At 55.1% G+C, this 12,912-nt stretch overlaps 1 protein-coding gene across 1 annotated transcript in view; it reads right to left on the bottom strand.

The window, feature by feature from the left end:
* Window positions 1-1,349, bottom strand: part of EPHA8 (EPH receptor A8) — a 75,101-nt gene extending 73,752 nt beyond the window's left edge. Inside the window, exon 1 of the mRNA XM_019541353.1 lies at window positions 1,165-1,349. Within this exon, the coding sequence (XP_019396898.1) occupies window positions 1,165-1,249 (85 nt within the window). The 5' untranslated portion in view covers window positions 1,250-1,349. The remainder of the gene's footprint in view (window positions 1-1,164) is intronic.
* Between the last annotated feature and the right edge of the window lie 11,563 nt (window positions 1,350-12,912).

Genomic DNA, 12,912 nt, shown 5'->3' on the forward strand with positions numbered 1-12,912 from the left:
AACCTTTCCTTCTCCCCCTATAATCTACTCAGTAGCTGGCTCCCAGCCCGCTTGTCCCAGAGGAAGCTGGATTTCCCAGCCCAAACAGCCTCTCCTTCCTGCGCCTTTCAAGCAGCCAGCTGCGGAAAACATCCCCCAGAAGCACAAGGGGATGGAGGACAGCTTCCAGTGGCTGCCTGTGACCCAAGATGCCCTGCCTGCGACCTGGGGTCACTAAGCTGGGTCAGGGTCACAGCCACCTCCAAGCTGTCCAGCTGCACGCCCTGCCAGAGGTGGGAGCAGGCCAGGGATCGGCGCTTTGCAGGGCTCCGGGAAGGGGAGGCTGCGGTACCCTCCGGACCCCCTCCCATTGCCCGTGGCACAGGGGACCTGACCTGGGTGCCAAAGGCAGAGGGAGCGCCAGGGCAGCTGGGACCCTGCTGTGGCTGAGGCAGCCAAAGGGCCGAGAGGGTGGCAAGGAAAGCAGGAATGGCAGTGCCAGCGGGTGGCATGGAGCAAGGTGGACAAGCATGAAGGGCATGCCAAGCCGTGCCCCACCAGCCATGGGCACGCAAAGCCTTCGGGGCAGAGCCCAGGCCAAGGGGAGGCCCGGACGAGGTGCTGGCATGCCCCTGCCAGGGGAGGAGCGGTGTGGGAGCAGGGCTCCACCGCCATGAGGAGCTGGGCTGCCCTGTCACATAACCGAAGGGGGAGCCCGCTGCCTTCCCAGTGCTCCGCTCGAGAAGTTTCGGCCCTTTTCCCGTCGGCGCCTTTCTCGGCTGAGCCCCATCCTGCTTGCAGCCCATTCCAGTCACCCCCAAATGTCCCACCACAGCCCCTCGCAAGCCTTCCTCCCCAGCCCATCACCGCACAACCCGCAGCATCTGGTCAGACATGCTCCTCGGCTGCCTCTCCTGCCAGCTCTGACCGCCGTGGGGGCAGCGACCTGTCCCTGTCCCAGCACACGGCTCTGGCGCCGAGCGTGGCCCTGAGCCCAGCTCCCCTGTCCTGAAGTTTGGCTGCCCCGCCAGGACCAGCCGGGAGCCTGAGCTGCCTCCCCCTGAGAGCGAGGGCAAGAAGCCAGCCAGACTGAACTTCACGGGCCTGCCAGCCCAGGGGGCGAAGCCAGGAGACCCCCACCAGCTCCGCAGCACCCGTGTCATGCTCCGGCACCTGCGCTCTTACCTTCGCTGGTGGTGGAGGAGATGCAGGCTGCTATTGCAGTGATAACGGAGAGCAGGGCAGTAAGACGCCCGTGCGCCCATGCCATGGTACGCTGGTGCCGCGAGGCGTGGGACAGGGGAGCCCGCTCGTCCGACGCACCTTTGGCAGCGAGTGCTGGGAGCTCCGGCAAACCCCAGCTAATCCAAACGCACTTTACACACACTTGCTCACATACACACAGGCGAGCTGCATGGGGGGGAGGGAACAGGCTGCCTGTCACAGCTTAAAAGCCAATTGGCTTTGTGGGCTCTGCAGAGAGCTCCCTTCCTCCCGCCCCACACACACACGCCGTATAGATACGGAGCCCAATGTATGGATGCACCGTCTCCCCCCTGCTATTCCCCCTCTTCTCGTGCTGCCGGTGAAGCAGACTTGCAGCCTGCTCTCCTCTCGCTCCATCGCTGCCTTCGCATGCCAGCGGGCAGGTTGCTATGAAACCCAAAGTTGTGCCCAGAGCATCCCCAGCAGAGGCCACGGAGGCCCAGGTGGGCCCGAGCACAGGCAGCGTGGAGCAGGGCAAGAGGTAGCTGCAGAGCCAGGCAGACCCGAATTCTCTGGGCATAGACGCTTCCCAGAGCAGAGGCAGCAAACCTCACAGGCCCCTCATTCGGCAGACCACGGCCTTGAATGCAGGGGGCCCAGGCGCCAGCTGGGGGTGGAAACTTCTCCTAAGTTTCCCCTGCCCAAACCCATGGTTCAGAGGCAGCCTCTGTCCCGCAGGCAATGGGCACAGGAATGACTCCCATGCTAGTCCCCAGGGAGGGTGCAAAAAAAGGGTAAGATGCCTGTGCACATATGCCTGCACAGAGGATCTGTGCTCTCTGCGTGCCCTGCCAGCCTGCAACACCCCGTACGGAGATGCACTTCTTGGCGGTTTTCTGCGTTCTGGCTTTGGCAGCAGGGAACGCTGTGCCTAAGTTGGGTCCATATGTCCCAGCGTTTCATGAACACTGTTTGCAAATGTGCTTGCGCAGCTATACCGGTTAAGGTGCTCAGGCGGGCTGAACTAGAAGCAAGCACGCTTTAAAACAAAACGCAAGCAAAACCTGGTTGCCAAGACCCTTTCTGTACCTAACCCAGGCTAAAATCCAAGTGCAAGGTGTAGACCTGCTCCTCATGCATGGAGCAGACTGGCAGCTGCCTGGACGTAGCACTGCCATGCCGGCATCATGGTGCTTTCATAGTGAGGTTGGCACACGCTGCTGGGAGAAGGGTTGGTACTACGCTCCACACTGGAAACCCAGCAGGTGCCAGACCTCTTCAATGGTTATTCCCTACTCAAGGGATTGCAGACAGACACTGGCTGATGGGGTAGCTACCAGCAAACACCAATTTCTAAATCAGTGGCAATTTCCACGTTGCAGTGGCTTTCCCAGCTGGTGCTTCACTCTTTAACACACATTGCAGGAAGGTCCTGCCCTGAAGACCAGTTTAGACAAAGCAGTCAAACTGCCAGGAGGCACCAGCAGGTCCAGAGAAGAGGACACCGGGATTTTCATTCTGCCATCTCTTTTTATAGCTTGGCTTCACTTGCTCCCCACCCCCAACCCATTTTTGGTGCGTCTGACAGAGCAAACCAGCTTTGGGGAAGGATTGGAAGAGTCAGGAAGGAGTAGCCACTTCTCAAATGTCACATATAAAATATCTGCCTAATCTGGGCCAGATCCCACTGGGATCACCCCACAGCCCTCGGGCAACTGCAGCATGGAGACAAAAAAAGCTGTCAGCCTGGACAGGCTCATTTACGGGTGTGCAATAGTCCTCTTCTCTCACGTGCTGAGGCAGACCTACCCACCTCATGGCAACCTCTTACAACCTACTCTGGCACCCCTGTGGGGCTGGCCACGACACCCCTCGGTATGTGAACGACCCCAGCCCAACCCAGTCTCACCCGGTCTCCCACAGGCGACCACCTAACACTGCCTGCTGCACCTAAGAGGAAAGTTATTGTGAATTAGGGAGACTGGGACCAGGACGAGTCCCCAGTACCTCTAATCCTTCTGGCACTGCTTTGCTCTTGACCTTAGGCCAGCTAACTCCCAGCATACACGTCCTATTGTACAACAGGAGCTTCAGCAACTCGCATAGCAAGCCGATGCCGCAACTCTACTCGCTATGACCTGCTGGCTCCAATGGTGCCCAAGGGGCTTCAGTCACATCCTCTGGCCTCCCCAGAGCTGTGCCCATGTCCATGCTGTACCCATGTCACTCGGTCTGCATTTGTTGAGCCTTCCAGCTCAGATCCTAGTTTCTGCCCACTCCAGCTCCTGCTCTTCCATCCAAGTTTCAGCACCTTTGGCCTCAGCCCATCAGCTCAGGCTTCAGCCTCAGCTCCCTTTTTAAGGTTTAAGAACAGTCCAAATTCCCTTCCCAGTTAGACTCCTATAGCCAATTAAACACCTAATCCAGAATCCTGAAGCTCTGGCTATGCTGCAGCATTAATTTCTTATCAGTTTAACTCACAAGCATCTATGCAGATGCTACCATTACCCTGCTCAGCAAACCTTCGCTGCACATCCCTGCCTCAGGCACCCCCTGCACCCAACACCCTCCTACAGCCACTCCCAGGCCCCAGGGGTTACTCAGTGCATTCCCGACCAACACTCGAACCCTCACTGGTCTGTAAGGGCAAATTCAAGTCAACCCTGCTGGGAGAACAGCACCACTCAGCAAAGTCTTTAACTCATGCAGACACCTTCACCCACAAAGGGAGACCATGCCAACCCCTGATAGCAGCCCCTCCTGCTCCTAGGGCTCCCTCTCCTTGGGGACCAACACTTACCCACTTTGCAAGAGAGCTCCATCCTCCCAGACACCCAAGGCCACAGCACCCCTTCCTTCCCCGAGGCAGCCTACCGTGCTGGCCCAGCTGCTCTCCTACCAGCCAGCGAATCCCTGACTCAGCTCCAGCCCAGGGGTTTTCTATTCCCTTTTTGCCCCATTCTCCTCTGGCCATCCCTGCCTGGGACAGGCCCACACCTGGAATCACCTTCTCCCCCATCAGCACCAATTTGGAGCTCAGTCTCAGCCTAGAGCTCTGCTTCAGAGCAGCCCCTAGTTAGGTAGCCGGTCTCCTCTGGTGTGGGGGCACTGCCCTCCCCAAACAGGGGCTCTTTTCTCCCTGTTGTGGGGGTCCTTCTTCCCCAGACAGGGGCTCTTTTCTTGACAGAGCCTAGGGCTGAGCCTCACCCTGCGGTAGAGCTCCCCTGCTCCCAGTCCTTGCTCCTCTGGGTCACGAGAGTTTGGCTCTTGAAGAGGTTTTCTCCTGACCACCAGTCCTTTTTCTGTGACAGGGCTTGCCCCCCGCCCTGTTACACTCCTGCCCGGGGCAATAAGTCCCTTCCTGTCCTCCTGGGTGCCAGGCTGCTTTTCCTGCTAGAGCCTGGGGCTTTCACAGCTCCCCACAGGAGGTGAGCAGTGGTGATCCAGCCCCACAACACCACATGCTGTTAGGGCCCTTATGCCCCCTGTGCTTCCCTGCTTGCTGCACCCCGGCGCTGGATTCACAGGGACCTGAGTGTTCGGGATCCTCCTCGAGCGCCCCATGGGAGAGGTGCCCTCAGCACAGAGAGCGCCCGCTCTTCCTGCTCCCACGCGCCGGCTTGCAACAATTCCCCATTCAGTGCAATGTCCCGGGAACCTGCCTGCAGAGGCATTCATACTGCGCTCATCACCAGGACCCAGGAACAGCTCCAGCATATCGGATGCCCCTGGCCTGTTCACACAGTGCCCTTTGAGGAACCCATCTCTCAAGAAGAGCGCTGGAGTGATCCTGTCATCAGGGGCTTCATGATGACAGCCTCCCGCGTGATTTGGGGTCAGGTTATAGCCACAGCCCAGGTGAGGGACAGGGCCTCGTTTATGCTCAGAGACTGAGAAAATGAAACCTAGGGAAAATGCCAGGGCCTTTCCCAAAGCCAAGGAACTGCCAGAGGTGGTGAATGGCACCTGAGTGCTGGGCAGGCATTTTCCACGCTCTGCGGGGGCTGGGAGCTGTCTCCCTGTGACCGCGCTCCACACGCTTCCCCGTGCTGGTGCTGGTGCTGGTGCTGGTGCTGGTGCAGCCAGGTGCTTTCCCCCTTGGTTCATTCTCAGAGATCCCTTGCTGCTTATGGGCAACATGCCCTGGCATTGGGAAGGGCTGAGCCAGCCTCCAAGGCTGAGTCTCTGCACTCCCATGCACTGAGGGTTGCCTGGGAAATTCAGCTATTCCAATATAATCAGCTCACAGCTGGACTTTTAGAAGTATTTAGGCACTTAACTCCCCCTGCAATCAGTGGGAATTTAGGTGCCCAAATAGTTGCACATGTGTGGCTCTCAGCAGGTGAGAACAGGGAAGCAAACAACAGTTTGTGCAGGATTGAACAAGGCAGGACCTGGGTGTCCCATGAGCTCTCCATGCTGCAGAAGAAGGAGAGAGAGGCTTGCCCGAGGCACTGCACCTAGATCCCTGCGTCTGTGCCTCACTGCCCTCCTGACAGGGTTGCCAACCCCAGACAATCTCCAAGCTTTTTCTTTTTACTGATGTATAGTTTTACTGTTCTTTTGTTGGAAAAAAAATATACTCTTTTCAGTTCACATTCTCCCACTTGTTGTAAGCAGTTATCCTAGGATCTGGATTCATGGCCTGGGCCCAAACCTGTGTTATCCCAAAGGGAGACTTCCTCCACAACAACAGGCCGGCAGGTTTTGCAGTACATACATCTCGCAGGGTGCCAAGTGCTACCACGAACCCCTTCTTCCACCGGCTGCATTTCACATTGCGCTTGCTTTCCTTGCCCTTGCGGATCCAGCTTCAAATTTGCCATCTGTAGTCCAAATGGACCGAAACGTACACTTCCACCTACCTTTGCTTTCATGAAGTAGGTTCACAGAATCATAGGACCATTCACCGCACTTTCAAAAATGAGCACTTATTCTTTTACTGGCTGCTATTTTTTTTTTACACATGACAACATCATGAGTGATGATGAGTAAAGTTTTACTTCACTGCAGCAATTCTTTTGCACCATGCAGCCAGGGGTCCCCTACACACCCCCACACCCTGGTATCCCCAGCTGCACCCAACACAGACCCCTGCCTGCCACCTCCCCTCTCCCAGCCCTGCGGCTCCATCCTGACTGCACCCATCTCATCCGGTGCCTCAAACTTCCTAGGGCTGCTTCCGAGGCAAGCCAATTTTACTGTTGCCTTGCTTCACTCAGGCAACAGCTCGAGGAAGGCTCCAATGGAAGGTGTCCATGAGAAAAACTAGGTGCAGACCCCTGGGTCACCGCCATTCGGCAGCACGAAGCAGGTCCCGCAGGCAAAGAAGTCAAAGAGACCCCGTCACAGGATAGCAGAGCTGCCTGTGAGCAGGCTCCGAGCTCTGTTGTTGAGACCCATCACACACCTTCAGCTCACGTCCTTTCCCACCTGTGTGTTATAAGGGGAGGGCCCCCTGCCCCCAGGGGGACTTTCTGAGAGCAGGGTGTCAACCCCACAAAGCACTGACTCTGCCAGCAGGGATACGCAGACACTGCCCCCTCCTCTGTCCATCCCTCACCCCCTGCCCCAGTTGCTTGCCCTGTCCCTGCCTTGCTCCTGCTCTTGGAGCCTGAATCTTCCCCAGGAAGCTTCTGCCAGGTTCAAGTGCACCCAGCATCACCCAGGGGTACCAGACAGCATGGGATCCAGGGACGGAGTCAAAGTAAAAACCTTTACAGACACTTAAGGAAAGCCCAGTGGGGACATGTCCTCTCTCAAGGCTGGCTCCCTTCTCACGGCCCCAGCCACTGGGCTCTAGGCACCAGGGGCAGAGCGACTGCTGGCTGCAGTAGCGGCTGGTCCCTTCCATCCCCAGTGTCAGTGCCTGGGACGGCTGCCTCGGTCACCCCACCCTAGTTACACCACTGGCTCAGCGCGCCCCACTGCGAGGAGCACTGTGGACCCGGCCCCCCAGAGGTGCACGTGGCCTCCGCTCCCTCTGGGACTCACTGGTCCTTCAGGCCTGGCCCTGCTCATGCACGAGTTGCCTTCCCCCGTGCACGCCTTGTCCAATTCTGCCTCTGTACATGGCAGTCGAGGCAGAGGAGAGACTGGAGTGCACAGTCGAACCTAATCATCTCCCAGGGGGCTCATGCCTGTTGGGACAGTCGCAGCTTGGAGCCTGGCTGGTCGCTCAGGGCCTGTACTGCCTGAGGATCAGGCAGGAGCTGCCATCAGCTAAGCTTGGAAATCATTCTTGCCCGTCCCCATGCATCTCTGTGCTTGCAGCTCCCAGCAGCTGGAGACTGGAGGCAGGTCCTGCAGCAGGACTTAAGGCAGGCTGCGCCTTCGGGGATGCCTGGCGAAGAGGACAGCCCTGACCCTCCCTCTGCTCTTCTTGGTGCCACGCAGGCTCGTTCCTGCCTGATGCCTCAGACGCATCGGTCCAGCCACAGCTCGTGGGAGTGCAGCTGCCTCTGCCCGTGCTGCGGCAGCCGCCCACACCACTCTCCCAGGGCGGCTGGGAGCCAGTTTTCGGCTGGGCCTGGGAGCGTTCGCTGGTACTTGAGTCGTTAGGTGAACAGCACCACCTTCAGGAGCTCTGGCCCTCCACTCCTCGCTGCTTCTCCCTGTGCCTGACGATGGGCGATTGTGCCCGAAAGCTTGCAAAGAACATCGTTTCCAACTAATAAAAGAGATCGCATCTACCCAAAGAGCCTCGCCTGCCTATGTCTTTCGACCAACACGGCTACAGCCAACAGCTCTCAATGCAGGGGGCTTCCACCTCCCACCTGTGTGCGCTGTCTTCCCTGCTACAGCTCCGGCGAGGCTCAGCACAGCTCGGACAAGCCAGAGCTCTGGAAGGAGGCATCGCGGCCCAGCCTGCGATGTCTGCACAGACCGGAGTTGTCAGGGCAGAGGGAGGATCATTGGCAAGGCACCAGTGTGTATTTTTATAGAAGAACTGGAAATGGGGCTGGGCTGCATCATGTAGGAGTGCCGTGCCCCAGTGACCCTCTCTATGGATCTGCCTTGCTGGAGTCCTCTCCAGTTTCCGGTGGGGAGGGAAGACTTTGAGCCACCAGAGTGTGGTTCAAGGGAATATGACCCGCAGGAGCAGGACCCGGCAGAGCCATTGCATCTTCAGCTCGGGCATGAGCAACCTGTGGTACCGCTCCCCTTCCTTCCCCCTTCAGCCCCTTTGCTCCCCTAGCAGGAGACATCTTCTGCCTTGTTCAAGCTTCTGCAAGGTCCCTCAGAAAGGAAGACCCCTCATCTAGGTCAGCCAGGGACATGGAGGGGGGTCTTCCTCTTGACTTCTTGCCTAAGGGAACAACAGGGCAGTAAAGTAGCTGAGATGAGTATAGACAAGAGGCTCCCTCCTGCTCTTCCCTTCCCTTGAGTGTGTTATATGCCCAGACCAGAAGCCACTTTAAAACCAAAGTTTGATTGACCTTAGTACCCAAAACCAAGCATCAATGGCTGTCCCAGATCACGCTGCTACTAATGACAGCATTTCCGATGCAGACTTTTGAATTTACCTATGTGGCCCCTAAATACCTGGCAATAGCACACTCATATTTTAAAATACTGAGGAAAATACCTGAATACTTGAATTGCACAGGAAAACAATAATTTAAACCCAGTGCCTAGATTGTCTCATGCTCTTCCCCTGGATGTAGGTGGTGTTTGCTTTTCTGTTTCTTTACCAGCACTACTAGAAGTAGGACATGCTGCTAGCCCTTTCTATAATAGGTGCAATTTGATCATCTCTTAATAATCTCTCTGCCAAAAGAATTATTAGCAAACGTATTTATATCAGGTAAAACATCTTTAAAACACCAAACCAACTAGATCAGGGAAACATTAGTGAAAGGTGCCCTGAGTTACCTGAAATTGGTTTAAAACAAAATCCCTCTGAGATGTGGAAACAGTGCCCAAATATGTCTGCGCAGCAGCCAAGTGCTGGTGCATCCCACCCTTCTTCCAAGGACTAGTCCTGCTCACCCTTTCAGCAAGGCTCCAGTTATTCAGGGGTCAGCACACACCTAAATATAATCTTACAGAGTGCTACATTGACATGGCCTCTAATCAAATTAGCGCTGTCCCCAAAAGCCTCTCAGTGACATACCACATCCAGACCATGCATTTGACTCATCAGTGGTAGCATCTCAGAAGTCTCACAAGCTCATGCCAGCTCCACAGAGCAGTGTCTGAGCCTTTCTCTTCTTTCACAAGTAATGACTGTGGATACTTCTCCATGAGCTCCACATCCACAGTAAGTTTCTGTGGCTCATGCAGTGCGGGTCTCCAACAGCATGGCCAGATCTCTTCATAATCCTGGAGATCTGTCTATCTTAGGTGCTATGTAACAACCGACTAACTGCATAACTGCAAGTTGCTGAATAGATGGCAAGCTATTTAGAAAAATATCCACTAACTTCCTATAATCAACCGTTATCCAGACCTATAAAACATGTGCTTCAGAGAAGTATCGATCCTGTATTCGGTATCATTCCCTGTACCAATATTACACCAGCCTGGGAAAGCACCTGGGATAAGGCACAGAAGAGGCGCTGGGCCTGGCATGCCACAAACATGCTCTCACCAGCATGTTCACCTGTCCAAAGTTGGGTTTAAACAGCAACAAGCAGGTATCCTGAAGAGTCTGGGCAGCAGTGTCCCTTCCTTCCTCCTCTGTCCTCTGCAGTGGTTTAGAGGTGATGTTGGATCCAAAGGGAAGAAGTCACAGGGAAGTAAAAGACTGTAAAGTTCCCTTTTCCATATTCTGCTTTTATTGCAGACAGGATTATCCTCTTCCCCTCACACTACACAGGTTTTATCTTCCCAGCAGACTCTTAAGTTGCCTGATCCCCTTCTCTTTGAAGGGTTCCTAACAAGTGTGCTGTCCCCTGGCAAAAAGGTTGTACTGTGCATATTCACTGAGGCTTTTGTGGGCAGCAAAGGTTTGAGAACATTTTGAAGCCAGTTAAAAAATGTCTTTCCTTTCCCGTTTCCATTTTTCAGCAGAATATCTCAGGTCCCAGGTGCAGATTCAGCATTAACAGATACACGAAATGCAACGTCAATAGACAAGCAGTGATCTGGCCTCTAATTAGAGAAGGCGAGAGCCCTTTTCCCACCAGGTTATGCTGCTCTCTGTACTGAGTTCCACTGCATGTCATCTAATTCGCCGTCAGGAAGATGCCTGTGAATGAGAGCATCCCTTGGGATAGCTGGGGGTTGAAAAGCAACTGCAGGAGGGTCACCACTGGAGAAAAGCAATGATACCAACCCCAGTGCTGCTGCTGGACTGTCCACTCCAGAATGCACGAGAGAGAATTGCTCATATATCCCACACCCTGAGCTGAGACCAGCCTGAAGCTCCTTTCTCCCTTTCCTGCAGGAGCCCGGGTCACATCACCACGGGGCCTGTTCCCTGCTAGAGCCTTAAAAGGATACCGTGATGCTCCTGCTAGGCCCTTGCAGGGTCCTGGGAGGCAGGCAATGACCCTCTCCCATTCTGGGATGTCTAAGAGCCAGGGAGGACTCCACGCAGGTAAAAGTAGCCCTAGAAGCTGCTAAGTTTGTATTCAGGCTGCGCTGGCTTGAGCCACTGGCTCTTCTGGAGATACCCGGGCTTTAAGGACAGCGCTGTCATTCCCCAGGTTCCTCCTGCTCTTCTCTGTCTCTGTCTCTTGCAAGGGCTGCATGCTTCTCATTATCCAGCTCTGTGCCTGGAGGAGGGGATCTCCGCTCGTGTTTCTACCCAGGGGGTCGTGCAGCTGCTGCGCAGCCACCTGGCGCTGGCATCGAAGGGGAGTCCAGGTGGTTGCTTCATACCCTTGAACAAGGCTGCAACCGCATGTCTCAGCTGCCAAGGGATCTCCTGGACCCTCCGCAAAGGGATCTTCACATACATCCCTTTCAGTTACCCCACTGGGAGGCATGCTCTGCTCGTCAGCCTGCCGCTGTGCGGGGCAAGCCCCTCTCCACCCTCGGTCATGGGGCACTGCAATGGTCCTTGGCGGACTTGGCCATCAGCACCCAATTAATTCAGGTCAGGGCTGCGGAGGCCTGGTGTGTTCTTCCCCCTTGTCATTAACGGAAATACTGTGTATTAATATCCTTTATATTTAAAAAATAATCTTATCATAATTTGGCCTTGTTGAAGGAAATGGCTTGGAATTGGAATTCAGACAAACATAAGCCAGGAGTGCCGGCTGCAGAAGGGGGAGAGTTTAAGAAAGACCTTTTGGTAATAACCCTCGTTCCCTTATCTGTGAGGATATTAAACGTATTGAAATGCTAAACAGCTCTTTAATGGCTGTGTCTGATTTTCATTACACAGGCTGAGGATGAGCAGGAGAGCAGGGGATGCAGGACTGTTCTCTCTCTAAGAAATTCTGATTGCTGGATATTAAAGGTATTAATGGTCTTTTATCCAAGAATGCCCTGGCCTGTGCTTGCTTTCTCGTGCATTTTCTCTCTTGCTGAAGTGGAACCAAGTTCCAGGCTCCCCTAGGCGGTGGCGCTATCGCTGCGATGCCGTGACAAGGGACGGGGTAGCGTAACCGTGCAATGCAAGGCTAGAACAAGGAGCCCAGGCGCTCTCTGCCTCCAGGCAGGAGGGCATCCCAGCCCTGCTGCTGACCCCAGCCCCCTGCTAGCACAGGTCAGCAGGCACTGCAGTCAGCTGCCAAAGCCCAGACAACGTTTGCCCTCCCATCATTGCCACCAGATTGAACCATGGAGCCTTCCAGGGTGAGCAAGAGCAAGGGACCAGCTCTGCCCACATTATTAGTTATGCTTTTAGGGTTTTCTTTGTAGTTACAAAGCCTAGAAACTCACTTCCCTTCCAAAGGAAAACTCTGACTCCTTCCTGATCACAGGCCTGCAGGAGCTGGGGCTTTGAGAGAGACAAAAAATATCATGAGACTGACAACACAGTTAGCAACAGCAGAGAAGCCCCTGCCAGGCTAAGTGATGTTCACCTGCTGGCTTCACTTCCTGAGGCTCTCGCCCTGCTACGGCCTGTCTTGGGCTCTTCTGTGTTGGGCCCAGAAAAGGAAGTGGGTCATGATCCACGGCTGCAGGAGCTTGCACCGAGGGCAGCCACATACATCCACAGCCAGAGCTCTCCCGGGAAAGGAAAACGCAAACAAATAAAAATTAGCCACAGCAAATAAAAAATCAATGCAACTGGCCCAAGAGATGCTGCGTGTATTGAATCCCGGTCTCCAGAGGTAGCGGTAGTGCGATCGCCGGAAGGAAGGGCTTTGTGGGGTAAGCAGGTGGTTTGAAATGCTTAGACTCTTCGAAACCACAGGATCTCTGCAAGGCTCCCAGCCCTTCATCCTTTCAGGAGCAGAGTCTTGCTTTTCCTCACCTGTCTTGGTCTTTTCCTTGTTGTCAGATGGCCTCCACACCCATCCTCTCACCCTGTTCATTGTCCCTGCACCTTGCTGCCCCACTCCGTTTTCTCTCTTCCCCCTGCCTGCTCCCTTCTTCTCTTTCTTCCTCCTCAAACTCCTGGTCTCCTGTGTCCCCTGCCTCTTCTGCTTCAGACGTAGGACTGGATGTCAGTCCTATCTCTGGCTCTGTCACTCAGTGTCTGTGTGCCAGGCTTTTCCCCCTCCTTGGAGGCTCTTGAGAGGCACTTCCATCCATTTCCCAATATCTACACGTGCATTTAGGTGCCTAATTCTAGGCTTCACATTTGAAAATGCTGGCCCTTGTCTG

Source organism: Crocodylus porosus, unplaced genomic scaffold (assembly GCF_001723895.1).
Source record: "Crocodylus porosus isolate Cpor-Errol unplaced genomic scaffold, CroPor_comp1, whole genome shotgun sequence".
In the NCBI taxonomy this organism is placed as follows: domain Eukaryota; kingdom Metazoa; phylum Chordata; order Crocodylia; family Crocodylidae; genus Crocodylus; species Crocodylus porosus.